Raw genomic sequence first — 27358 nt, 5'->3', positions numbered from 1 at the left:
TTCCTTCTCCAGGGGATCTTCCCAATCTGGGGATCGAACCTGTGTCTCCCACATTGAGGGTAGACGCTTTACCGTCTGAGCCACCAGGGAACCCCTTGAAGCCTGAGGCAACCATTCAAAATAGATCTGATCTCATTAAACACTTATTTACTAATTCTTGCTAATATTTACTACTAAAAATTATTATAGTAAATAATTTGTTTTCATTCCTGCATAGAAATTACTTCCCTCAAGAAAATGAAAATACTCCAAGCTAGTGGACACTTAGTAACTCTTTATGAGAAGAAAAGTCACTAAACCTGGACTTATAATATATTTCCTTTCCTGAGTATTCTTCTAAATATAATACCTAATATATAAATATTTAGAATACTAAAAAGAAACCCTATATCCTCTATGTTTCTCATATGATTTATATTAACATCACAGAATTTAAGACTATTCATGCATTAAACAAAAAAATTAAGAGTTGTAAAATGAATTAGTATATAAATAAAATTAAATAACTTAGAAATGAAGCTGCTAAGTTAAAATATAATAATCTTTATTGTAGATAAAACTTACCGGGTAATTTCCCTTGTATTGCCAATTCATCAAACTCATTCGGAAACTTCAAACCCTCTGCTATTCTACCTCCAGTTGTCAAAATGTCATAAAGTAGCAAACCAAATGAATAAACATCAGCTTGTTGGTTATAAATAACATTTCCTCTAGCAACTTCAGGTGCACGAAAACCTGAAAGGAAACAGACATATTAATAAATATGCTCAAACCCAGGGCTTATACACCCAAATAAGTATATATTTAGGCCTGTATGCTGATGAATAGGAGATGAGTCTAAACAGGCCATATCATCTCTAAATGGAGATATCTTAAGTCAGTTAAGAGCCATGTCCCAAGACATTTCACCCACGCTCAATTTTGAAGAATAATAAGGATAAACATGCAATAATAAATTATTTAGTGATGTTTCACAATTAAATAAAGCCTAAAAGGGGGAAAAACTAGATCCTTCTTAATAATAACTATTCTCAGGGTAGTATTTCAAACAGAAGAGAAGACAGGAGGCAGATTTGCAGATTTTTTTACTCCAAGTCACTTTAACCTGGCTAAAATGTTAATGGACTTATTATTTCAAGAACGTGTGACTCTACTCCTTCAACTCAGTTGAAAACTAAAAAGAAAACCACAACTAAAATGAATAAAAGCCCTCTATCTCAAGTGAAGGTTCATGCCTAAAATTCTTTTATAAGGAAATAAAACCTTTCATCTCACAATAAAGATAAATCATTTTAATCACTTGAGAAAAAAAGAGTAATTTCAACATTACCTATAACAATAAAAATATTAACAATCTAAAGAAATCCAACTATAAAGAAAATAAGTTAAATATTGTACACTATGCAGTAACTTAAAATAATTTTTAAGATGTTATAATGTAAATGAAAAAAAAATGTATAATATAATTCTGAATAGACAAAATTATCACCTGAATTAATTTGCTTAGCTGTGATAATGGTATGGCTATTATGCAAGCAAACATCCTTATACAATACTAAGAAAATACATGCAGATACATTTCAGGATGACACAGCATGATATCTTCAACTCAGTTTCAAAGACTCATAGTCAAACAGAAGAGAAAGAGAACAACAATGTGGCAAAAAGTTAATAATCAAATTATGTGAAGAGTATATAGGAATATATTATACTATTCTTTCAACTTTTTCATAGGCTGAAACATTTTAAAAGTAAACAGTTAATGGGAATATGCAAAATTAAAACTACAAAGAAATATGTCCAAATGTAATAACAATTATTTCCAAGTATAGATATTATGAGTAGCTTTTATTTTCCTTTATAATTTCAAATTTTCCACAATGAACATATATGATCGCTATGGTAAATATATAGCCAGAAAATATATAATGAATTCATACCCTTCAAGGAGTAAACGACTGAATTGAGAAACTGTTTTTAACAATACTCTCAGCAAAAGACAAAGCTCATCAGCCCTTCAACAAGCTAGGAGTCAAAAGGATGGAGACAACAAATTTGAGCATGATAACCTCTACTGAACTAACTGTAAACATTCTCTCATGAACATTTTGCTGCATTTATTCCTCTTCTCTTTCTCTGTTACCATTTCCACACATTTGTATCTGTGTGTGTGTCTTCTTCCTTCTCTGTCACTCCCTCTCACTCTTTCTCATTCTCTCCTTGTCTTTGTGCATGTACATAAAATATTTGACATTATATTAAGTTGAAGATAAAATATTTCAAACCTAAGTACAATATGTATCCTTAAGATAAGGATACATGGGGATCTTTAGGCAAGAATACTGGAGTAGGCTGCCGTTTCTTTCTCCAGTGGACCACGTTTTGTCAGAACTCTTTTCTATGACCCGTCTATTTTGGGTGGCCCTGCATGGCATGGCTCATGGCTTCACTGAGTTATGCAAGCCACTTTGTCATGACAAGGCTGTAATCCATGAAGGGGATCTTAAGACTCCTTTGGACTACAATGAGTCAATCCTAAAGGAATCAACCCTGAATATTCATTGGAAGGACTGTTGCTGAAGTTGAAGCTCCAACGCTTTGGCCACCTGATACAAAGAGCAACTCACTGGAAAAGACCCTTATGCTGGGAGAGATTGAAGGGAATAGAAGGGCATGGCAGAAGATGAGATGGTAAAATAGCATAACTGACTCTTTGAACATGAATTTGAGCAAACTCCAGGAGACAGTGGAGGACATAGGAGTTTGCTGCTGCTGCTGCTGCTGCTGCTGCATCACTTCAGTCGTGTCCGACTCTGTGTAATCCCATAGACGGCAGCCCACCAGGCTCCCCCATCCCTGGGATTCTCCAGGCAAGAACACTGGAGTGGGTTGCCATTTCATTCTCCAGTGCATGAAAGTGAAAAGTGAAAGTGAAGTCACTCAGTCTTGTCCAACTTTTAGCAACCCCATGGACTGCAGCCTACCAGGCTCCTCCGCCCATGGGATTTTTCAGGCAAGAGTACTGGATTGGGGTGCCATAGGAGTTTGGCATGCTACAATTCACAGGATCACTAAGAGTCAGACACGACTTAACAACTGAACAACAGGATAAGGACATTTTCTAACATAGCTATACATGTAATTCTCACACCTAAGTGAAAGAATTATATAAGTAGTTAAGATAGTTCTAAAATAGATCCTTAATAAACTGTACCTATGACATAATGTATATATATCACAACAGTTTCTAATTTGTATCACTATAGCATTTTACACACACCTTCCTGAATAGGCAGATGAGAACTTTCCATTTTACAAAGAACATAATCATCACGAAAGTGTTAGATGTTTTCCTAAGGACACACAGAAAATAAATGGTAAAGTTAAGAGTATTTAAAAATTATGGTTGGATCTCATAGCAGGCTGGAGGCCAGCCCCACTCACCAGCATGCTTCAACACCAGCTGCAGTTCTACACAACTGGAGGGTGTATACAGCCCACAGAGAGGACACTCTTTGAGCACCTGCCTCTGGGGGCCACGTGGGACTGCACTTCTGATTCACAGAGTATATCTCCTTAATAAACCTACTCCTTCAAGAACAGGAGAGATCACAGACTTACTCAATACATACAAACAAACAGAAAATGAGGCAAATAAGACAGAGGAAGCCGTTCCAATTCAAACAACAAAACAAAACTTCAGAAAAATAAAAACAGTGATAGGAAATCCTCTTCATGAAGCATTCAAAGTAATGGTCATAAAGATGTTCAACGAACTTGAGAGAATAACGAAGGAACACAGTGAGAAACTGAACAAGAAAAAAACATAAAAATTCTAAAACTGAGTTTATAACTGAACTGAAAATCACTAACGGGGCTCAATAACAGATTAGATGAGGTAGAAGAATAAGTCAGTGATCATTCTAAGATGATGGAAGACAGAGCAATGGAACTCATCCAGATAGAGAAGTAAAATAAAAATACTGTTTTACATGGACATACATTAAAGTACGTTTGTGACATCATCACCCAGAATAACATCTGCATTGTAGAGTTTTCAGAGGGAGAGGAGAGAAAATGGCAGAAAAATTATTTCAAGGAATAGTGGTAACAGTCTATAACAAATATAAACAAAGACATTACTTTGCCAACAAGTCAAATCTATGGTCTTTCCAGCAGTCATGTACAGATATGAGAGTTGGATCATAAACTAGGTGGAGTGCTGAAGAACGGATGCTTTTGAATTGTGGTGCTAGAGAAAACTCTACACACGGACATCACCAGACGGTTAATGTCGAAATCAGATTAATTCTATTCTTTGTAGTCGAAGATGGAGAAGCTCTATACATTCAGCAAAAACAAGACCTGGAGCTGACTGTGGCTCAGATCATCAGCTCCTTATTGCAAAATCCAGACTTAAATTGAAGAAATTAGGGAAAAACACAAGGCCATTCAGGTACAATATAAATCAAATCCCTTATGATTATATAGGGGAGGTGATGAATAGATTCAAGGGACTAGATCTGATAGAAGAGTGCCTGAAGAACTATGGACAGAGATTCAGACCATTGTACAGGAGGTTGTGACTAAAACCATAGCCCAAAAAAACAGATGCAAGAAGGCAGTGTGGTTGTCTGAGGAGCCTTACAAGCAACTGAGAAAAGAAGAAAAGTGAAAGGCAAATGAGAAAGATAAACTCATCTTAATGCAGAGTGCCAGAAAATAGCACGGAGAGATACCAAAGACTTCTCAAGTAAACAATGCAAAGAAATAGAGGAAAACAACAGAATAGGAAAGATTAGAGATCTAGTAAAGAAAATTAGACACCAAGGGAACACATTTCATTAAAAGATGGGCACAATAACAGACAGAAACAGCAAAGACCTAACAGAAGCAGAGGAGATTAAGAGGAGATTAAGAGGTGGCAAGAATACACAGAAGAAATGTTGGGGGAAAAAAAAAATCTTAATGACCCAGATAATCACAATGGTGTGGTCACTCACCAGAGCCATACATCTTGGAGTGTGAAGTCAAATGGGTCTTAAGAAGCATTACTGTGAACAAAGCAAGTGGAGGTAATAGAATTTCAGCTGAGCTATTTCAAATCCTTAAAGATGATGCTTTGAAAGTGCTGCACTCAATATGCCAGCAATGGCCACAGGCCTGGAGAAGGTCAGTTTTTATAAAAATCTCAAAGAATGGCAATGCGAAAGAATGTTCAAACTACTGAAGGTTGTGGCTGTGAGCCATGTGCTACACTGGGATTCGTAACCTCCGGAAGAAAGGATTTCAAACCAGAGCCAGAGATGAGGCTTGACCACTCAGAGCTTTTTGTGTAGCAAAGTTTTATTGAAATATAACAGAGATAGGGAAAGCTTCTGACATAGACATCCAGAAGGGGACAGAAAGACTGCCCCATTGCTAGTTTTTAGCAAGACAATTTGCGTTTGTTAGTAAGCTTCTAATCAGAAGAGAGAAATGCCTCAAGGCTGAGGGAGTTTCACCAGGCTCTTCTCCCACAATATGCACTTTTGAGATCGTGCATATAGTGACACAAGGTATGTCATCCCCAGCCATAAAACAATTAACAAGAATACTGGTTTGCTGAGCCATTATCTGCACAAGGTTTGAGGGGAAAAAAAAAAAAAAAAAAAAGTCTGCCACTTGTAGTTTATTCTTTTTGCCACTTGGGGACCTCGGGCCTTCCTCCCTGTTACCCTCTCACTACTGCACAATTGCGCTTATTTTATATGCTAGAAAGCCCAAAATCCTTCAAGTTATGCTTCAACAATACAGGAACTGAGAATTTCCAGATGTACCAGCTGGATTTAGAAAAGGTAGAGGAGGCTTGTTGTTAACTTATTCAACATCTGCTGCATCATAGAAAAAGCAACAGGAATTCAAAACAAAACAAAAAAATCTAATTCTGATTCACTGACTACACTAAAAGCTTGGACTATGTGGATCACAACAAACTGTGAAAAATTCTGAAAGAGATGGAAAAACCAGACCACCTTACCTGCCTGCTGAGAAACCTGTATGCAGCCCCAGAAGCAACAGTTAGAACTGAACATGGAACAACAGACTGGTTCAAAATTGGGAAAGGAGTACAGCAAGACTATATACTGTCACCATACTTATTTAAACTATATGCACAGAACATCATATGAAATGCTGAGCTTGATGAAGCACAAGCTGAAATCAAGATTGCTGGTGGAAATGTCAACAACTTCAGATATGCAGATGATACCACACTAATGGAAGAAAGCGAAGAAAAATTAAAGAGCCTCTTCATGAGTGTGAAAGAGGAGAGTGAAAAAGCTGGCTTGAAACTGAACATTCAAAAAACTAAAATTGTGGCATCTGGTCCCATCACTTCATGGCAAATGGAAGAGGAAAAAATGGAAACAGTGACAGATTTCACTCAGGCTCCAAAATCACTGCAGATGGTGACCACAGCCATGAAATTATTATACACTTTCTCCTTGGAAGGACAGCTGTAACAAACCTAGATAGTGTATTAAGAGCAGAGACATCAGTTTGCCCACAAAAGTTCATATAGGCATAGATATGGTTTTTCCAGTAGTCATGTATGGATGTGAGAGTTGGACCATAAAGAAGGCTGAGCACCAAAGATTTGATGCTTTCGAAATGTGGTGTTGGAAAAGACTCTTGAGAGTCCCATGGACTGCAAGGAGATCCATCCAGTCCATCCTAAAGGAGATCAGTTCTGAATACTCACTGGGAGGACTGACACTGAAGCTGAAACTCCAAAATTTTGGCTACCTGATGCGAAGAACTGACTCATTGGAAAAGCCCCTGATGCTGGGAAAGATTGAAGGTGGGAAGAGAAGGGGACAACAGAGGATGAGATGGTTGGATGGCATCACCGACTTGATGGACATGAGTTTGAGCAGCTCTAGAAGATAGTGAAGGACCGGGAAGCCTGGCGAACTACAGCTCATGGGGGGTCACAAAGAGTCAAATATGACTTAGCGACTGAACAACAACGAAGACTCTTGAGAGTCCCTGGGATGACAAGGAGATAAAACCAGTCAATCCTAATGGAAATCAACCCTGAATATTCATTGGAAGGACTGATGCTTAAGTTCCCATACTTTGGCCTCCTGATGTGAAGAGCTGACTCACTGGGAAAGACCTTGATGCTGGGAAAGACTGAAGACAAAAGAAGAGGGAAGCAGAAGCTGAGATGGTTGGATAGCATCACTGATCAATGTTCATGAACTTGGGCAAACTCCAGGAGATAGTAAGGGACACAGAGGCCTGCCATGCTGCAATCCATGGGTTCGCAAAGGGTCAGATATGACTTAGCAACTGAATAGCAACAACAAATGGTTGAAAATGTCCCTAATCTGAGGAAGATTTCCCTAATCCAGTCCCCAAACCTCTAAGATAAACAAAAAGAGACACACACCAAGACACATATCATTAAAATGGTAAAAGTTAAGGATGAAAGTAGCAAGCAAAGCAACATATTACATACAAGCGAAATCCTATAAGACTATAGCAGACTCTTCGGCAGAAACTTTACATGCCAGAATAGAGTGACACGGTATGTTCACAAAGTGCTCAAAGGGAAAAAAAAACAAAAAACCTTCTAACCAAGAATACTCTACCCAACAAAGTTATCACTGAGAACTGTAGAAGAGATTGGAAATTTCCCAGATAAACAAAAGAAAAAGGAGTTTACCACTTTTTCACTGTCCTCTTTCACTTTCACCAAGAGACTCTTGAGTTCCTTTCTCTTTCTGCCATAAGGGTGGTGTCATCTAAATATCTGAAGTGATTGATATTTCTCTCAGCAATCTTGATTCCAGCTTGAGATTCATCCAGCCCAGCATTTCGCATGAGGTACTCTGCATGTAAGTTAAATGAGCAAGGTGACAGTATACAGCCTTGACGTACTCCTTTCCCAATTTGGAGCCAGTCCATTGTTTCATGTCTGCTTCTGTTGTTCCTTGACCTGCATACAGATTTTTTCAGGAGGCAGGAAAGGTGGTCTGGTATTTCCATCTCTTGAAGAATTTTCCAGTTTATTGTGATCCACACAGTCAAAGACTTTAGCATAGTCAATGAAGCAGAAGTAGATGCTTTTCTGGAATTCTCTTGCTTTTTCTATGATCCAAGGGCTATTGTCAATTTGATCTCTGGTTCCTATGCCTTTTCTGAATCTAGCTTGAAGTTCTAAAGCCTAGCTTGAAGAATTTTGAGCATTACTTTGCTAGTGTGTAAGATGAGTGCAATAGTGTGACAGTCTGAGCATTCTTTGGCATTGCCTTTCTTTGGGATTGGAATGAAAACTGACCTTTTCCAGTCCTGTGGGCACTGCTGAGTTTTCCAAATTTGCTGACATATTGAGTGCAGCAATTTCCAAGCATCATCTTTTAAGATTTGAAATAGCTCAGCTGGAATTCTATCACCTCCATTAGCTTTGTTCGTAGTGATGCTTCCTTTTTTTTTTTTTTTTTTTTTTTTGTGATGCTTCCTAAGGCCCATTTGACTTCACACTCCAGGATGTCTGCCTCTAGGTGAATGATCACACCATCATGGTTATTTGGTCATTAAGATCTTTTCTGTATAGTTCTTCTGTGTAGTCTTGCTACCTCTTCTTAATCTCTTTTGCTTCTGTTAGGTCCATACCATTCCTGTCCTTTATTGCATCCATCTTTGCATAAAATGTTCCCTTGGTAGCTCTAATTTTCCTGAAGAGATCTCTAGTCATTCCCATTCTATTGTTTCCATATCACGGATACTTTAAATAATGCTGCAATGATCATTAAACCACATAAGTCTTTTTGAATTAGTGTTTCTATTTTCTTCAGGTAAATGCCCAGAAGTAAAATTGAAGGATCATACAAAATTTCTATCTTCAATTTTTGGAGTAACCCCCACCCATATAGTTTTTGGAGGCTAAATTAAATCATCCAATTATTTATTATTCATTCAAAAGATTTATTGTGTATCTGTTACATCAAGGTACTATTAAAAAACTTAAAACCTTTGGCATTTTCCCACTTGACTGTTAGGAACATTAGGATTAGACTTGTAAGTTCTTAGAGTAGGGAGAGACTTGAGGGGTCACTTAGTTTAAATTTTAATCTATGGCACATAGCTTTTTACATTAGTTGTTTTTTTTTTTTTTTTTTTTTTTTTATCCCTTTAGATAGCAATCCACAGATCTTATGGCTGCACAAAAGGTTACAATTTTTCTCAAAATTAGTCAGAGACAGTAAGGAAGATAATTTTGAGGATACAGAAAGGAATATTTACTTCAATAAGGAAATGGTTTCAACCTTCTTATCTTCTCCTTTTCAAAATATAAGTATCTTCACTGACATAATTCCCAGTAGGAGAATGTAATGCCTATTTATATAACCAGGAATTACCTCAATTATTAAAAAAAAAAAAATGCACTCTTAAGTGCTTCTTGAAATTCAACCAATGAATTTCTAATGATTCTATTTCAACCAATGAACTTCTAATGATCTTATTTCTTGACCATGCTAACAGTTTCTTCCAAAGTTATCTATGGAAAACAGATGCCTTTAGAAAAATCTCCCTCAAATAATAAACACTAAATGATGACAGGATTTTAATCCTTCTGATGGACTGGTCTAGATCAAACATATTGTCATAGATAGCAATAAAATGGCATTTAATGAAAAAGGTATATGAATAACGTGAAATATACTATCCACAACTATATCTTTAAATACAAAACTGCATAAAGCATTACTATAATTCATTTCTCTGAAAATAATAAATCTACTTGAAAATCATTAATTTCAAGAACTCTGAGTAAATAACACTTTAAATCAGACTGTCCTATAAAATTACATACTTAAAACATTGATTCCTCTACCTAAGCAGAATGACACAGCACTGAAACTGAATGGAGGACTTAGACCCAAACATGCAGGAAAGATGTGACAAAGGTGACACTCAAAGTAGTGGAGAAAAAGACATAGTTAAATACATGATAATAGCATAAGTTGTCTGATAAAGAAAAAAGGAGTACCTACATTATTCAAAACAACTAATAAACTCTTGATGAACCAAAAGTTTTAACATAAAATGTAAATCTACATTTATGAGGCTGATTCATGTCAATGTATGGCACAAACCACCACAATATTGTAAAATAATTAGCCTACAAGTAAAATAAATAAATAAATTTTTTTAAGTACTAAAAAATATTCCAATTAAATGGATAATACTGGAATTTAAAAGGCCTCCCTCATCACTCTATCAGAGATGGGTGGTGTAAGAGACACAGGTTGAGAACTGGGGAATACATTGTCTTCGGAGAATTTTAAATACGCAGCTACCTGCACAGGATAGTTACTACTGACCCTGCCTTTGATATATCACTGACTAAACATGTCAGGAAAAACTAAAGATTATTTTGTCTAAAAGAATCAAACTCAGCAATAGCATAATACCATAAACAAGTAAAAGACAAACCCTAAACTGAAAAAAATTTGCAATACATGAGAGACAAAGAGTCAACATTAAGTGAAATCAGCTTTACAAATAAGTAAGAAAAGTAGATAAATGAGTAAAGACAGAAAAATATACAAAACATGAAAGGAAAAATACATGTCCTATATATAAATAGATATTTGAAAAATAAAAACATTAAACTATAACTTTTTGACTATTAACTCCATGAAAACTAAAAATAATAACAAACCCAGAATGGAAAATAGGTGTTATAATTCAAGTATTGATGGAATTTGAATTGATAAACCTTTCCAGAAGGCAAGTAGTGTTTCAAAATTCAAAATATGCCTATCCAGCAATATGATCCTTAGAAATCTACTGTTTACAAATTAGCTTCATAAATGAAAAAATTTTAATTTACAAGTCTTTTAATTAAAGCTTTTTAATATTTCAAAAGGTTAGAAAAAATAAATAAATATCAAGATAAGATATAGTTAACTGAATCACTAAAATATTATGTAAATGCTAAAACTGATACTTAACAAAGAAAGATTTCCCTGAAATAGTAAGTAGAAAAAGAAGATAAAGAAGTAGAATTTACAATATAATATGTATATAAACCTCTTAAGCACATCTAAATCTAGATATATCTCTGTGTTACCAAAGTGTTATTATTTCACTAATTTATGAGAAATACATCTTTCGACCTGCTCAATATCATTCACTGCTTTCACATCAGGACCTTACATTTTGAAAATAAAATCTTAACTTAAAATGACTTGCTTGAACTACTCATCATGGAGTCTTTCACTTCAAAAACCAAAATGGGGAGAGGAGGGGATGGATGGCATTAAAACCTAAGCTACCAACATAACATTTGATTATCAATCTAAACCATAAGATCCTCCAAGCTACTCTACATATATCCTTATCACTGATGACTTCCCTGGAAGAGCAACTGCAATTTCTTCAAAATTTTTTGCCTTATATTTAACTATGCTGGTGACCATAGTAGGAACAGGAAAAATAACATTTCAAGCTATTCAATGTATTCATCACTAAATTTAATTTGGGATGAAAATGAGTATTTTTAACATTGCTTGTCATCAGAAGGCTAGAAATAGAAACATTTACCGCCTGTTTACAAAAGGACAACATTGTCATCTGATCTAATACTGCAAATGATCTATGGTGGGTATAGACTGTACTACTGTACCACATGGACACCCTGTTTAGCATCAATGACCCTCAAAAACTAGAAAATTTAAGCACTTACTAAAATCCTAAATATGCATTGTTGTATTAGGCTGTTCAAATAAGTCATTTATTTAAATATGTGTCACTTCTACTTCTAGGTAAAATGGAACTAGGGACTAGACTTACTATCCTGCATAAAACAATGAAATAACTAGACAACAAAGACAAAATTCTGAATACTGGGAAAAGAAGACAGCGATCCCTGAGAGAGAGCAAGCAAACAAGGTGGGTTCTCCGAATGCCTTTCAGAGGACTGGAAAAAGGGAAGGCAAACAGAGCTGAGCCCCTGGTTAAGAAGACAAAGCAGAAGCTGGGAAAGCAAGGACAGATAAGGAATGTGTCAAGTGTGGTGCTAAACCCTTTATATGAATTTCTCATTTTATTTTTACAACAATCCCTAAACAGATACTATTATTAGGTACTGCTGTTTAACCAAGGAAAGGAATTAGGTGGTTTCTCCAGCCCCAGCTAATAAGTGGTAGAGCAAGGATTTAAACTAAGACACTCTGACTTCATAGCCCAAGTTTAATAGAATCTATTTAATTCACATTTGCTTCATTTTTGTTTGAACAGAAGTGTAAATCCTATACTCAGTCTCTTAACATTTTGTTTATATCACAGGCTCACACTCTCAAAATTTAGAGTAAATTCTAATCATCTTATAAAAAATTTTCTTACAAATAACATTTTCCCTAATGTGAAAGATACCAAAATTTGACCTGCCTATCTTATAATTGATTAATATAGGCAATTACACTGTTTATATGATGCAAAGATGGGAATCACTTGGAGATCATTTAAATAGCCTCGATGTCTGGGCTCCATGGTGACTCCATGGTAAAGAATTCACCTGCAATGCAGGAGACCCAGGTTCAATCCCTGTGTCAGGAAAGAGAAGGAAATGGCAACCTATTCTAGTATTCTTGCCTGGGAAATCTCATGGAGAGAGGAGCCTGGTGGGCTACAGCCCATGGGGTCACAACAAGAGTTGGACACCACTTCGCGACTAAACAACAAATGTCTGGGCTCCACCCAAACTAGTTAAATCAGAATCCTGGGACCCACACATTTGAAAGTCTTCCAGAAGCTCCAAACATGTGCCCACACGGAGGGCTCCTGCTCCACAACTGTAAATGACACAACCCCAGGGGAAACATTCTTAAGCCTACATGCTATCTAGTTACAGCCAGAATTAAAAACACAACAGAATAATCCTCCATCTATCACTTAGAACACAGGGCATTTCTTGCACAAATTATTTCTACATTAGTACATTTTGCCTGAAGCGTCTCCTCCTGCTTTTCTATCAATATTTATTTATTATTTTCTTAAATCTCAAACTTCTCCTTTAAGATGTAATTTCAGAATCACCTTCCTCTATAGGAAGTCCTAAAGACCTATGGCTCAGTTAAGGACTTGCTCCTCTGGACTATCATTGTGCCTTGAACTATATCTCCTGTTGAAACTGACACAATGTTTTATAATGATTGTTTATAGCCCTATTTTTCCTGGCAAAATGTGTGCTTCTGGAGGAAAAATTTCACATTTATTCAGGCACATTCTCCAAGTTCACCACTAAAGCAACTGCTAACACACTTGGAGCAACTGCAATATGCCAGTCCTTCTCCATGTTACTTACATCGATTGTTTCATTTTATCTTTACAATAACTCTGTTGAAATAGGCATTATTTTTCTCATCACAATTTACAGAAATGAAAATTGAGTCCCAAAAAATGAATCTTGATGAACACCACACAGCTATGTTGCTGCTGCTACTGCTGCTAAGTCACTTCAGTCGTGTCCGACTCTGTGCGACCCCACAGACGGCAGCCCACTAGGCTCCTCTGTCCCTGGGATTCTCCAGGCAAGAGTACTGGAGTGGGGTGCCACTGCCTTCTCTGACAGCTATGTTAAGTAGTGTTAATACTTAATCTGATGTTAAGTAGTAACACCAGATTGGTATTTGGTGTTTATAACATTCAATATATTATTGCCAAATGTATGAATAAATGAATAAAAAATAAGAATATTTTCCCCTAGAGAATTTTTATAACAAGTACAAGGTTAAAATAATTGGGAAAATATGATTCATCTAGAAACTATATTTTTCAGATAAGGCTGCATTTTTACAAATGGAATGAATTAAGATCCATAAATCAAAGATACAAGAAATTTATAAATTAGGTCTGATTATATATGACAAACTACATGTAAACATATACTTTCTTTTTACTTTCAGAAAAGTCTGAGTAGAGCATGTTTCATAATTCCTATCAGATGATAGGTATAACCAGAGAATAACATTTTTATTTACCCGAAGACTGTTGTATTTGTATGGATGTTGACTGAGTGAAAGCCATCGGTCAGTATCCGTCTCAGTCAATAGCACATCTGTCATAAGGCCCAGAATTAACTGTTAATACCAACCGGATATAATATAAACATAACCAACTGACTGAGTTAAAATTGAATCTCTTTAAATTATTTGAGGTTGAAATTCTCCATCCCATAGTTACCTTTCAAAATGTAGACAGACGTGGTGCTGTGGTTCTTGCCAGTAACTGAATTGTTAACACCTTTGCCCACAAGCTGTGATGGTCGCTGGCCGGGGCTGTGCTCTCAGGAGGCACAGGTTTGTATCCAGTGTAACCCTAGACAAATTTTAATAGTCCCTAAGCTTTAGTTTCCTTATCTCTAGACTAGGAGTAGTAATACAACTTATGTCAGAGGGTCATAAGGATTAAATAAGATAATCAAACCATGAAAAGGGCTAAGTGTGAGACAAGCACCTCTGTTAATGCTTTGAAAGGTTTGCTCCCATCACCTCCTTCCCTGAGACAAGAGTAATGAACCCGCACTCACAGTCCACATGGCGTGAATACACCACAGTAAGAGTTAGTACAAAAATATACAAGAGTTTAACAAACACATGGTCTTCTGTTTCTCTAAAATTTCTAAGTTAAACCTTATATTGTTTCTCATGAAGTTTCAAGTATAACATTAACAAAGAAGATTCATCAAAAAGGAAAAGAGAAGGAGAGAACTAAAATCATATGAGTGGTAATGATCTTCCACTCAAACATAATTGCTCTGGGGAAGGAATTATGATGGTGCTAGCAGTGGTAACAATTACTGTTATTTAAAAAGTTTAAATTTGAGTTTAGGGCTGATGTGATTAAAAGTGTTCTAACAACAATAAAAACAGAAATGATAAAGAGAAGCTCCAAGATACAGCTAGGAAAAATGCTTACTATGCAGCCTGGGGAAAAAGGGGGCAGAACAGAAAGGATCAGGCTCTGGGTTTTCCTGTCATGATCTTTCTCCTTTACCTGTGTTACTGCACATTGATAAAACAGATTAAAAGGGATCAGGAACAAGTATCTGACTTGATATGAAAAATCAGTTGGATATTGAATTACAGGCAGGTTTTGACCCAAACCAGAAAGTAAGACTCTTAAAATGAAGGGTCATGAGTTGGAAGAGAGTTGAAACAAGCTGGCTGCTGGTAGCCCAGGCCACCGAGGGAGCACAATCAACAAGGATCACAGAGATCCACTGCCAAGTAGGGGGCTGAGGCTTTAACATCAGGATCTCCTCTCCATGAACAAAGTGACAGGGCTGAGGGGAGGAGGAACAAATTGCGGGCCCAGATGAGTGGCCTGGCCCACCTTCACGAGATATGACAGTAATGACAGATCTTCTAAGAGAAGAGCACCATCAGGTGCCTACATCTCTAGGTGGGTTTCTGAGGCCTCTGGAATCCCATGTTCAGTACTTGAGATTTATGATCCTATCAGTTTGCTTTGTTTGACTGGATTTTTAAATAACTAAGATTTATCATGTAAACCTCTGTACGTACATGTTACAGTTGTATGTGATCCAGGGGAGCGACTGTAGGCATACCTTGGAGATACTGCGGATTTGGGGCCAGATCACCTCGATACAGCAATAAAAAGTGAGTCACACAAATGTTTTGTTTTTTCTAGTGCATATTAAAGTTGCTTACACTGAGTTGCTTAGTTGCTAAGTTGTGTTCGACTGTTTGTGACTCCATGGACTATAGCCCACCAGGCTCCTCTGTCCATAGGATTTCCCAGACAAGAATAGTGGAGTGGGTTGCTATTTCCTTCTCCAGGGGATCTCCCTGATTCAGGCATCAAACCCATGTCCTCAGCTGGATTCTTTACCACTGAGCCACCTGGGAAGCCAAAAAAAAAAAGGCAAATAGCTGTCCTTCCCCACCAACCAAAGCCTCTCCACCTTTTCTACATTACATAGAATATTTTACCATACAAAGAGCTTGTTTTGACTACAAAAAGGCAAATCTCAGTAAAGATTTGAAAATATTCAATGATTGGATTCTTTCATTTCAAGTAAGAGGTTTTATAAAGGGTTAGCACTTGAAAAGAAGCAAGACACAGCACACCAGCCGCTGTTTTCCACATTAAGTAAAAAAGGAAAATGTAAAATAAGATATTATATCAGGAAAAGTTCTTATATTATAGGATGAAATACTTTAAATTTCCCAGGAAAACAATTTTAATTTCTCCAAGGCAGACACTGGGTAACAGCATAAGTCACACCATACTGCAGTTTATTAATAGCAACAGCATTATGTCTAAAATTAACATACATACCTCAAAGATAGCTTACTGCTAAAAACTGCTAACCATCATCTGAACCTTTAGCAAGTCATAATACTTTTGCAATAGTAATATCAAAGGTCACTGATCACAGACCACCATAACAAGTATAATAATAATGAAAAACCTTGAAATACTGTAAGAATTACCCACATGTGACACAGAAACTCAAAGTTAGCAAATGCTATTGAAAAACTGGCTCTGATAGCCTGGCTTGATGCACGGTTGCCACAAAAATGCAATTTGTTAAAAAAAACAAAACAAAACTGCAAAGCACAATGAAATAAGGTATGCCTATATAGATTTAAAGGCCAAATAGCTCTAGATTCAATTGTCATTTAGACTGAGCTTTATCTTGGCCACTTACTGCATGACTTTGTGCAAGTTATACAATCTCACTGAGCCTCAGCGTCCTCATTTTACAGATGAGAAGATAAAAGATAACTTTCAGCCCTGGCATGAGGATAGGATAACCATGTGTCTAACGTACCTGGACTTGAGCCTGGGATATAGCAGGTGCTGGAGAGATGACAATTATCTTATTATTATTTAACAATCCAGAGACACTTGCAGCCAGAAAATATACCTTGAAATATTTATGAGCATGCACACTCTACTTCCAACAGATAGCTATGTAAAATGAAAGAGAGGATATGCATATAAAAAATAATAAAACCAGCCATTGGAAGCTGGGACCATTTGCTTATCTAAGAACATAAACTGAGGAAAGGAGAGAGGGTAGGGAACAATTCTGACTACTCAGATAAAGTATTTTCTTCTGTCTTAGGAATATGTTTTAATTGAGCTGCAATCACCAAGATGATGTAAAGCCACTTGCAATTTTATTTACAAACAACCATGTTAGATTTCTCTAAGGATAGAGTTGGCCCCACTAAACAGATGTCAACCCTTCAATTTTCTATTCCCACTCAAACTAAAATCTGAAAGACAGGATGTCTATACAGATCACTTGTCCTGTGACAGTTTCATAATAATGAATCTGAGACAAGAAGAGGAATGAGAGCTGAGAAAGGGAGAGAGGATTTCATGTGGAAAGAATATGTCTAAGATCATGAAAACACAAGAACACAGGAAACAGGATTTTCACTGGTATAAAGTCAGTTAACAATTAAAGTAACAGGAGTATTACAGTAGGTTTGGTAAAAAATGGTTAGAGATGACCCTTAAAAGCAACATTAACTGATGATCTTATGACCAAGTGTTTTAAAACTTTTCTTACAAACTTCCCAAATATCAAATTTTAATCAAAGTTCTTTTGACTTTCAGCTAACTTTGAGATGCTTTAGAGGACCCTTGAGGCATATCAGAGAAATATTAACTATATTATTCAGTATGATAAATTACATAGAAAGCATTATCACATTAGCAATAAATCTACCTAAAAATATACTGTATGAATGAATGCTCTTTATACAGACATTCTAACAATTATATGAAGTTTCAAAATTTGGATATATCCTCAGTTCAGTACAGTTCAGCTGCTCAGTACTGTCCAACTCTTTGTGACCCCATGGACTGCAGCACTCCAGACTTCCCTGTCCTTACCACCATCCCCCAGAGCTTGCTCAAACTCATGTCCACTGAATCAGTGATGCCATCCAACCATCTCATCCTCTGTCATCCCCTTTTCCTCCTGCCTTCAATCTTTCCCAACATCAGGGTCTTTTGCAGTGAGCCAGTTCTTCGCATCAGGTGGCCAAAGTATTGAAGCTTCAGCTTTAGCATCAGTCCTTCCAAAGAATATTCAGGACTGATTTCCTTTAGGATTGACTGGTTTGATCTCCTTGCTGTCCAAAGGACTCTCAAGAGTCTTCTCCAGAACCATGGTTCAAAAGCATCAATTCTTCAGCGCTCAGCTTTCTTTATGGTCCAGCTCTCAACCATACATGACTACTGAAAAAACCATAGCTTTGACTAGGTGGACCTTTGTTGGCAAAGTAAAGTCTCTGCTTTTTAATATGCTATCTAGGTTGGTCATAGCTTTTCTTCCAAGGAGCAAGTGTCTTTTAATTTCACGGCTACAGTCACCATCTGCAGTGATTTTGGAACCTAAGAAAAGAAAGTCTGTCATTGTTTCCATTGTTTCCCCATCTGTTTGCCATGACGTGATAGGGCCAGTTGCCATGATCTTAGTTTTTTGAATGTTCAGTTTCAAGCCAGCTTTTTCATTCTCCTCTTTCATCAAGAGGCTCTTTAGTTCCTTCCTCTTTCTGCCATAAGGGTGGTGTCATCTGCACAACTGAGGTTATTGATATTTCTCCCAGAAATCTTGATTGAAGCTTGTGCTTCATCCAGCCCAGCATTTTACATGATGCACTCTGCATATAAGCTAAATAAGCAGAGTGATAATATACAGCCTTGACATACTCCTTTCCAATTTGGAACAAGTCCATTGTTCCATGTCCACTTCTAGCTGTTGCTTCTTGACCTGCATACAGATTTTTCAGGAGGCAGGTAAGGTGGTCTGGTATTTCAATTTCTTTAAGAATTTTGCGCAGTTTGTTGTGATCCACAGAGTCAAAGGTTTTGGCATAGTCAATAAAGCAGAAGTAGATGTTTTTCTGGAATTCTTTTGCTTTTTCTATGATCCAACAGATGTTGCCAATTTGATCTCTGGTTCCTCTGCCTTTTCTAAATCCAGCTTGAACATACAGAAGTTCTCAGTTCATGTACTGTTGAAGCCTCACTTGGAGAATTTTGAGCATTACTTTGCTAGTCTGTGAGATGAGTGGATCTGTGCAGTAGTTTGAACATTCTTTGGCATTGCCCTTATTCAGGATTGGAATGAAAACTGACCTTTTCCAGTCCTGTAGCTATGTCCAAGTATAATGCTATAGTTCTATTTGTTATGTTAAAATGTATGTCATAACAGTAACCAAACTTCTTTATTAATTATACTGTAACAAAATATTTAAATATGATTTTAAGTCTTTTGTCATTTACAGACAGTTATTATACTCTGATGTTCTTACAAAAGTGCTTCATCTCCAAAAGGATTCATAGGAAGGCTACAGAGGCAGTAACAACAGTTCTATACCAAGATGATGGCTATGCAAAGACTCCAGCCCATATTCACACCAAACAAGAAGCCATCCTGCCCCTGAGGCCCCTAGATCAGGCATCCAGAGATCTTTACTCCCTAACAGACAGGGCTGACACCCCTACTCAGCCCTGAAGCATCTACAGAAGATAAACACCACCCATCCACTTCCCAGTATATAACAGGAATAAAATCTCTGAGGGAGTGATTGAGACAGGGAGATGGCAAGGTACAATCTTTAAAAGAATAACACAGCCCAAGAACATGACATAAACTGATTAGAACCAACTAGGTCCAAGATGGCAGATGAGTTGACTGTCACTAGACCTTGAGCCTCAGTATACACTCACTGTAACACATCAGCAAGCTAAATGACACACTCACAGGCAATATGATAGTTCCAAGGCATACCAAAAAGGTCAAAAACGGCAGTAGCCCAATGCCTAGAAACCTCCTCCTCTTTCCCAAAATAGCTGGAATACTCCTCCCACTCATCAGCCAATGAAATTACTCACCCCTGTAAAAACTTACCACCTTCATGGATCACAGCCTTGCTGTGGCAAAATGGCTCGAGTAACTCAATGAAGCTATGAGCCATGACCTGCAGGGCCACCCAAGATGTACAGGTCATAGTGAAAAGTTCTGACAAAATGTGGCTCACTAAAGAAAGGAATGGCAAATCACTCCAGTATTCTTGCCTCAAGAACCCCATGAACAATATGAAAAGGCAAAAAGAAATGACACCAGAAGATGAACCCTCCAGGTTGGTAGGTGTCCACTATGCTACTGGGGAGTGTGAAGAGGCTGGGCTAAAGCAGACACAACTTTCAGTTGTAGATGTGTCTGGTGATGTAAGTAAAGTCCGATGCTGTAAAGAACAATATTGTATAGGAACCTGGAATGTTACGTCCATAAATCAAGGTAAATTGGACATGATTAATCAGGTGATGGACAGAGTGAACATCAACATCTTAGAAATTACTGAACTAAAATGGACAGAAATGGGAGAATTTAAATCAGATATCCATGATATCTACTACTGCGGGTAAGAACCTCTTACAAGAAATGGAGTACCCCTCATGGTCAACAAGAGTCCAAAATGTGGTACATGGGTGCAGTCTCAAAAATGACAGAATGATCTCGGTTCATTTCCAAGGCAAACCATTCAACATCACAGTAACCCAAGTCTATGCCCAAACCACTAATGCCAAAGAAGTTAAAGCTAAACAGTTTTATGAAGACCTATGAGACCAACTAGAACTAACATCATCAAAGACGTCCTTTTTTCTCATATGGAATTGGAATGCAAAAGTAGGAAGCTAAGATTTACCTGGAGTAACAGGCAAGTTTGTCTTTGGAGTACAAAATGAAGCAGAGCAAAGGTTAAGAGAGTTTTGTCAAGAGAATACACTGGCCACGGTAAACACCCTCTTTCAACAACACAAGAGACGACACAAGAGATGACTCTACACATGGACACCACCATAGGGTCAATATTGAAATCAGATTGATTTTATTCTTTGAAGCCAAGTTGGAGAAGCTCTACACAGTCAGCAAAAACAAGATCTAAAGCTGACTGTGGCTCAGATCATCAGCTCCTTACAGCAAACTTCAGGCTTAAATTGAAGAAAGTAGGGAAAACCACTAGGCCTTTCAGGTATGAAATCCCTTATGATTATACAGTGGAGGTGATAAATAGATTCAAGGGATTAGATCTGGTAGAGTATCTGAAGAACTATGGTCAGGGATTCATAACATTGTACAGGAAGCAGTGACCAAAACCATCCTAAAGGAAAAGAAATGAAAGCAGGCAAAGCAGTTGTCTGAGAAGGCTTTACAAACACCTTTAAAAAAAAAAAAAAAAAAAAAGAGGAGTGAAAGGAAAGGAGAAATGGAAAGATATACCCATCTGAATGCAGAGTTCAAGAGAATAGCAAGGAGAGATAAGAAAGCCTTCTTAAATGAACAATGCAAAAGAAAAATAGAAGAAAATAATAGAATGGGAAATACTAGAAATTTCTTCAAGAAAATTGGAAATATCATGCAAGGATGAACACGATAAAGGACAAAAACAGTAAGGACCTAACAGAAGCAGAATAGATTAAGAAGAGGTGGTAAGAATACATAGAAGAACTATACAAAGAGGTCTTAATAACCAGTGATAACTGGATGCAGATAACCAGGATGGTGTGGTCAGTCACCTAGACCCAGATATCCTAGAGTGTAAATTCAGGTGGGCCTTAAACAGCATTACTACAAAGCTAGTGGAGGTGATGGAATTCCATGTGAGCTATTTAAAATCCTAAAAAGATGATGCTGTTAAATACACACACTCAATACATCAGCAAATTTGGAAAACTCAGCAGTAGCCATAGGACTGGAAAAAGTCAGTTTTCATTCTTATCCCAAAGAAGGGCAATGCCAAAGATGTTCAAACTACAGGGTTTGCTTGTACAGTAAGGTTTTCTTGTACTGCAAGGTTTGTTCAAAATCCATCATGCTAGGCTTCAGCTGGACGTGAACCAAGAGCTTCCAGATGTACAAACTAGATTTAGAAAAAGCACAGGAACCAGAGATCAAATTGCCAACATTTGCTGGATCATAAGAGAAAGCAAGGGAATTTCAAAAAAACTTCTGCTTCACTGACTACACTAAAGCTTTTGACTATGTGGATACAACAAACTGTAGAAAATTCTTAAAAAGATGGGAATATTAGATCACCTTACCTGTTTCCTGAGAAACCTGTATGCAGGTCAAGAAGCAACAGTTAGAACCAGACATGGAACAATGGACTGGTTCAAAACTCGTATAGAAGTCAAGGCTGTATATTGTCACTATGCTTATTTAACTTCTGTGCAGCGTACATCATGCAAAATACCTGGCTGGATGAATCACAAGCTGGAATCAAGATTGCTGGGAGAAATATCAACAACCTCAGATATTCAGATGATACCACTCTAACGTCAGAAAGCAAAGAGGAACTTGAGAGCCTCCTGAGAGCATGAAAGAGGAGCGTAAGAAAGTTGGCTTGAAACTCAACATTCAAAAAACTAAGATCATGGCATCTAGTGCCATCACTTCATGGCCAATAGATGGGAAAACAATGGAAACAGTGACAGATTTTATTTTCTTGGCCTCCAAAATCACTGTACACCTTGACTGCAGCCATGAAATTAAAAGACACTTGCTCCTTGGAAGGAAAGCTGACAAACCTAGACAGCAATTTCAAAAGCAGAAATATCACTTTGCTAACAAAGGTCTGTATATTCAAAGCTATGGTTTTTCCAACAGTCATGTACAGATGTGAGAATTGGACCATAACCAAGGCTGTTGTTGTTTAGTTGCTAATCGTGTCTGACTCTTTGCAACCACATGGACTATAGCCTGTCAGGCTTCTCTATCCATGGGGTTTACCAGGCAAGAAACTGGAGTGGGTTGCCATTTCCTTCTCCAGGGGATCTTAATGACCCAAGAATGGAACCCATGTCTCCTTCATTGGCAGGTGATTTCTATTACCAATGAGCCATCAGGGAATGAAGGCTGAGCTCCAAAGAATTGATGCTTTCAAATTGTGGTGCTAGAGAAGACTGTTGAAACTCTCTTGGACAGCAAGATATTTTTTCCAGGTGGCGAGACTGGTAAAGAACCTCCCACAAAAGGAGGAGACACAAGAGATGCAGGTTTAATCCCTGGGTCCAGAAGATTCCCTGGAGAAGGGCCTGGCAACTCACTCCAGTATGCTCGCCTATAGAATCCCATGGACAGAGGAGCCTGGTGGTCTTCAGTCCCTAGGGTCGCAAAGAGTTGGCCAGCAAGGAAATGAAACCAGTCAATCCTAAAGAAAATCAACCCTGAATATTCACTAGAAAGACTGATACTGAAGCTGAAGCTCCAATACTTTGGCCATCTGATACGAAGAGGTGACTCACTAGAAAAGACCCTGATGTTGGTACAGATTGAGGGTAGGAAGAGAAGCAGGCAAGAGAGGATGATATGGTTGGATAGCATCATCGACTCAATGAATATGAGTTTGAGCAAAGTCTGGAACATAGTGAAAGGATAGGGAAGCCTGGCACGCCGAGGTCCATGTGGTCAAGAAGAGCTGGACACGACTTAGCGACTAAATAGCAACAACAACATAAAAACTGACAATCCCACACCCTGGTGCCTCTCTTGCCTTCCAAGATGATCCACACTCTGTCTGTGGAATGTGTTTCTCTCTGAATAAACCTTCTTTCACTTTAAAGAAAAAGAAAGTGCTACATTAAAATATAAGGTACGAAAATGATACCTGTGATTTCTGGAGACCATAATATATGCACAATATGATATAATACGCAGAATGGGTATGTCTCATTTTACATAATAACCTTGACTCATATTGTTTTACAGGGTCAAAAAGAGACACTACAAAATTTTTAAGTATTTAAGTGCTAACAATCAATAAACTATGAAGAAAGAAAAATGAAGTTCAGTAGTTAAAGGTTTAAACTCACATGCCAATCAGAACCCTCCTACAGTGTTGGTGGAAATGTAAATGGTACAACCACTAGGTAGAAGAGTGTGGAGATTCATTAAAAATACTAAAAATAGAGCTACCATATGATTTACCAATTCCATTCCTACGCTTGTATCTGGAGAAAATCATAATTTGAAGAGATACATGTACCCCAATGTTCGGTGCAACACTATTTACAATAGCCAAGACATGGTATCAACCTAAATGTCCACTGATGGACAAATGGATAAAGAAGATGCAGTACATATATACAGTGAAATATTACTCAGCAATAAAAAACAGAATGAAACAGAGCCATTTGCAGCAACACCAGATGGACCTAGAGATTACCATACTAAGTCAAAGACAAATGTCATATCACTTATATGTGGAATCTAATTTAAAAAAAAACACACCAATGAACTTATTTATTAAAAATAAGACAACAGAACTTATTTACAGATATCAAAAACAAACTCATGATTACCAAAGGGAAAATGTGGCAGGGAGGGTTAAAGCAGGCGCTTGGGATGAACATACACACACTACTATATGTAAAATAGATAACCAACAGGAATCTACAGTTTAGCGCAGGGAACTCTACTCCAGTAAAATTAAAATTTTTTAAAACTTAAAAAAATTTTAATTAAAATTTAATTAAAAATTTTAATTAAAAAATTTATATATATATGTTAAAAAAAGAGCAAGAAAGTACACTTGTGTCAAGAAGAGTGCAACAAAGAACTCCAGCAGCACCAAAGTCCTTATCTGAAACTCTTGGAGCTACAATTATTTAGGGATTTTATACTTTTTAATATTTAAGAAAGTAATAATGCATACAACAAATTATACCAACATTCAGTGGGATAAGAGCCAACACCCTATACTCAAACATATTTATATTTCTGCCATGAAACATACACATTCACAGTGAGTATGAGAAATAAAGATCATAATGAGAGTCAATTCCATTAGGCCAAATTTCACCATGAAATCAGTTATTTAAAAAAATCTTTGGATTTTCAAAATTATTTGGATTTCCTAGTTACAAAAAAAAAAAAAAAAAAAAAGGTTTGTGATCCTAAATCTAATTTGCCTCATTTTATGTAAGTGTTAACAGCAACTAGATTAAAACTTTGTGTGTCCCTTACCACCTCTGTAGTAATTCAATGTTTTTAAGAAATCCAACTTTTAACAATAACCCTGTGTACGAGACAGCAAAAGAGACACTGATGTATAGAACAGTCTTATGGACTCTATGGGAGAGGGAGAGGGTGGGAAGATTTGGGAGAATGGCATTGAAACATGTAAAATATCATGTATGAAATGAGTTGCCAGTCCAGGTTCGATGCACGATACTGGATGCTTGGGGCTGGTGCACTGGGACGACCCAGAGGGATGGAATGGGGAGGGAGGAGGGAGGAGGGTTCAGGATGGGGAACACATGTAAACCTGTGGCGGATTCATTTGATATTTGGCAAATCTAATACAGTTATGTAAAGTTTAAAAATAAAATAAAATTAAAAAAAAAAAAAAAAAAAAAAGAAACATAACTTGACATCAGACATACTCTATGTTTTATAATTTGACTTTTTCCCTAGAAAATTACATCAGTTGGTTTTTTTGCCCTACTGGATACAATGATCAAAATCACAAATATACTGGTCACGATTATAAATGAACATCTGTTCACAGCGTGATAGGCTACAGTGTTCTCTTGAGTCTCCTGAACTCACCCCTGAGGGCAGTGGTTATCCATCCTGAAGATGGAATTATCAAACAAAGCTTGTCACCTACCTGGAGTGCCCTCTGATGTTTTTATCCCCATTCTACAGCAGTACTGAGCAATCCCGTAGTCCGCAATCTTGGCGATGATGGCAGCATTGGGATACAAGGTGAAAAGCAACACATTGTGGGGCTTCAAGTCACGGTATATAATCATAGCTGAATGGAGGTATCTGCCATAAAATGCACAGGAGATTTTATTAAAATGTGATTATATCATAATATATTTTGGCATTATTTTTTAAAATATACATATTCACTAGGAAAAGCATCAAAATTCTGTGCTGTTTTACCTTCAAAGTTAAAAGATACTACAGAAGGAAATCAAAATATGTAAGCCCTGTTTTACAAAGTTTATGCATTTAAAACAAACTAAAAGACATGTTAAATTTTGATAAGTGATTTAAACTTTAAGGCACAACCACTTTAAGCAGAACATGTATTTTTTTGAGACTTCTTTTCTGTATACTTTAATAATCACTAAAAGGAATTCTCAATTCCCTCAATATCATGTAAATATTTTAATTGGTTTAAAATGAAAATACATTAAATAAGAATTGATAGTATTTTGTTATAACTCTCATTTATTTAAAAATTTTAGAAGTTCTTCATAGCCTTTAAAATTCTATCTCTCCTTTGATATTTATTTTTTTCTGAATAAAATATTTCCTAATTTTTTGGAAAATGTTTTCTACTTTTTCAATAGTTAACAAATTAAAATAAAAGACTTTTTTAGCTATTTGTACTATATCATTTGAAGATGCAATCTACTTTAAACCCAGATCTACTATGAATTATCAAAGAACAACTTGAATTGAGAGCTGAAATGAGTAAACCACTGTCTTAGGAAAGGTGATGTGGGGAAGTTTAAAGTCTTTCCTTTTAGAAATTGATCCATTCGTCCACTGGCAACCAGAGTTTGACATTCACTGTAGGTGAAGAATAAAAACTAGCTAATATAAAAAAACAAAACTAAGTTTTCCTCTCAACCAGGTCTTGTCCATTTTAGAAACATGGCCAAAGAGCTATCACTAGCTCTAAAACTCTATTACCTTTCCTTACCCATCTAAAAAATTCAGATTTTTCCCCAGCTCTTTTTACCCTACACCATGACATCAAATTTGCCATAGTTCTGCACATGACCTCACAACTATATTATGTCCTACCTTGAAATTACAATTTTTCACAGAACTACAAGGCTGTATATTGTCACCTTGCTTATTTAACTTATATACAGAGTACATTATGTGAAATGCCAGGCTGGATGAAGCACAAGCTGGAATCAAGATTGCTGGGAGAAATATCAATAACCTCAGATACAGATGACACCAACCTTATGGCAGAAAGCAAAAAAGACCTAAAGAGCCTCTTGATGAAAGTGAAAGAGTAGAGTGAAAAAGTTGGCTTAAAACTCAACATTCAGAAAACTAAGATCATGGCATCCAGTCCCATCACTTCATGGCAAATAGATGGGGAAACAATGACAGACCATTTTCCTGGGCTCCAAAATCACTGCAGATGGTGACTGTAGCCATGAAATTAAAAGACGCTTGCTCCTTGGAAGAAAAGCTATGACTAACCTAGACAGCATATAAAAAGCAGAGACATTACTTTACCAACAAAGGTCCGTCTAGTCAAAGCTATGGTTT

The 27358-nt window shown here is 36.9% G+C and overlaps 1 protein-coding gene across 6 annotated transcripts in view; it reads right to left on the bottom strand.

Moving 5' to 3' along the window:
- Window positions 1-27358, bottom strand: part of LRRK2 (leucine rich repeat kinase 2) — a 212162-nt gene that overhangs the window by 34015 nt on the left and 150789 nt on the right. For all 6 annotated transcript variants that reach the window (XM_025283992.3, XM_025283993.3, XM_025283994.3 and 3 more), the window contains 2 exons: window positions 25722-25882; window positions 565-735 (listed from right to left, as the gene is read on the bottom strand). In XM_025283992.3, coding sequence (XP_025139777.3) covers window positions 565-735; window positions 25722-25882 — 332 coding nt within the window. The remainder of the gene's footprint in view (window positions 1-564; window positions 736-25721; window positions 25883-27358) is intronic.

Source organism: Bubalus bubalis, chromosome 4 (genome assembly GCF_019923935.1).
Source record: "Bubalus bubalis isolate 160015118507 breed Murrah chromosome 4, NDDB_SH_1, whole genome shotgun sequence".
NCBI lineage: Eukaryota > Metazoa > Chordata > Mammalia > Artiodactyla > Bovidae > Bubalus > Bubalus bubalis.
The sequence above is the reverse complement of the archived record's forward strand: the minus strand, read 5'-3'. Positions and strand labels throughout refer to the sequence as shown.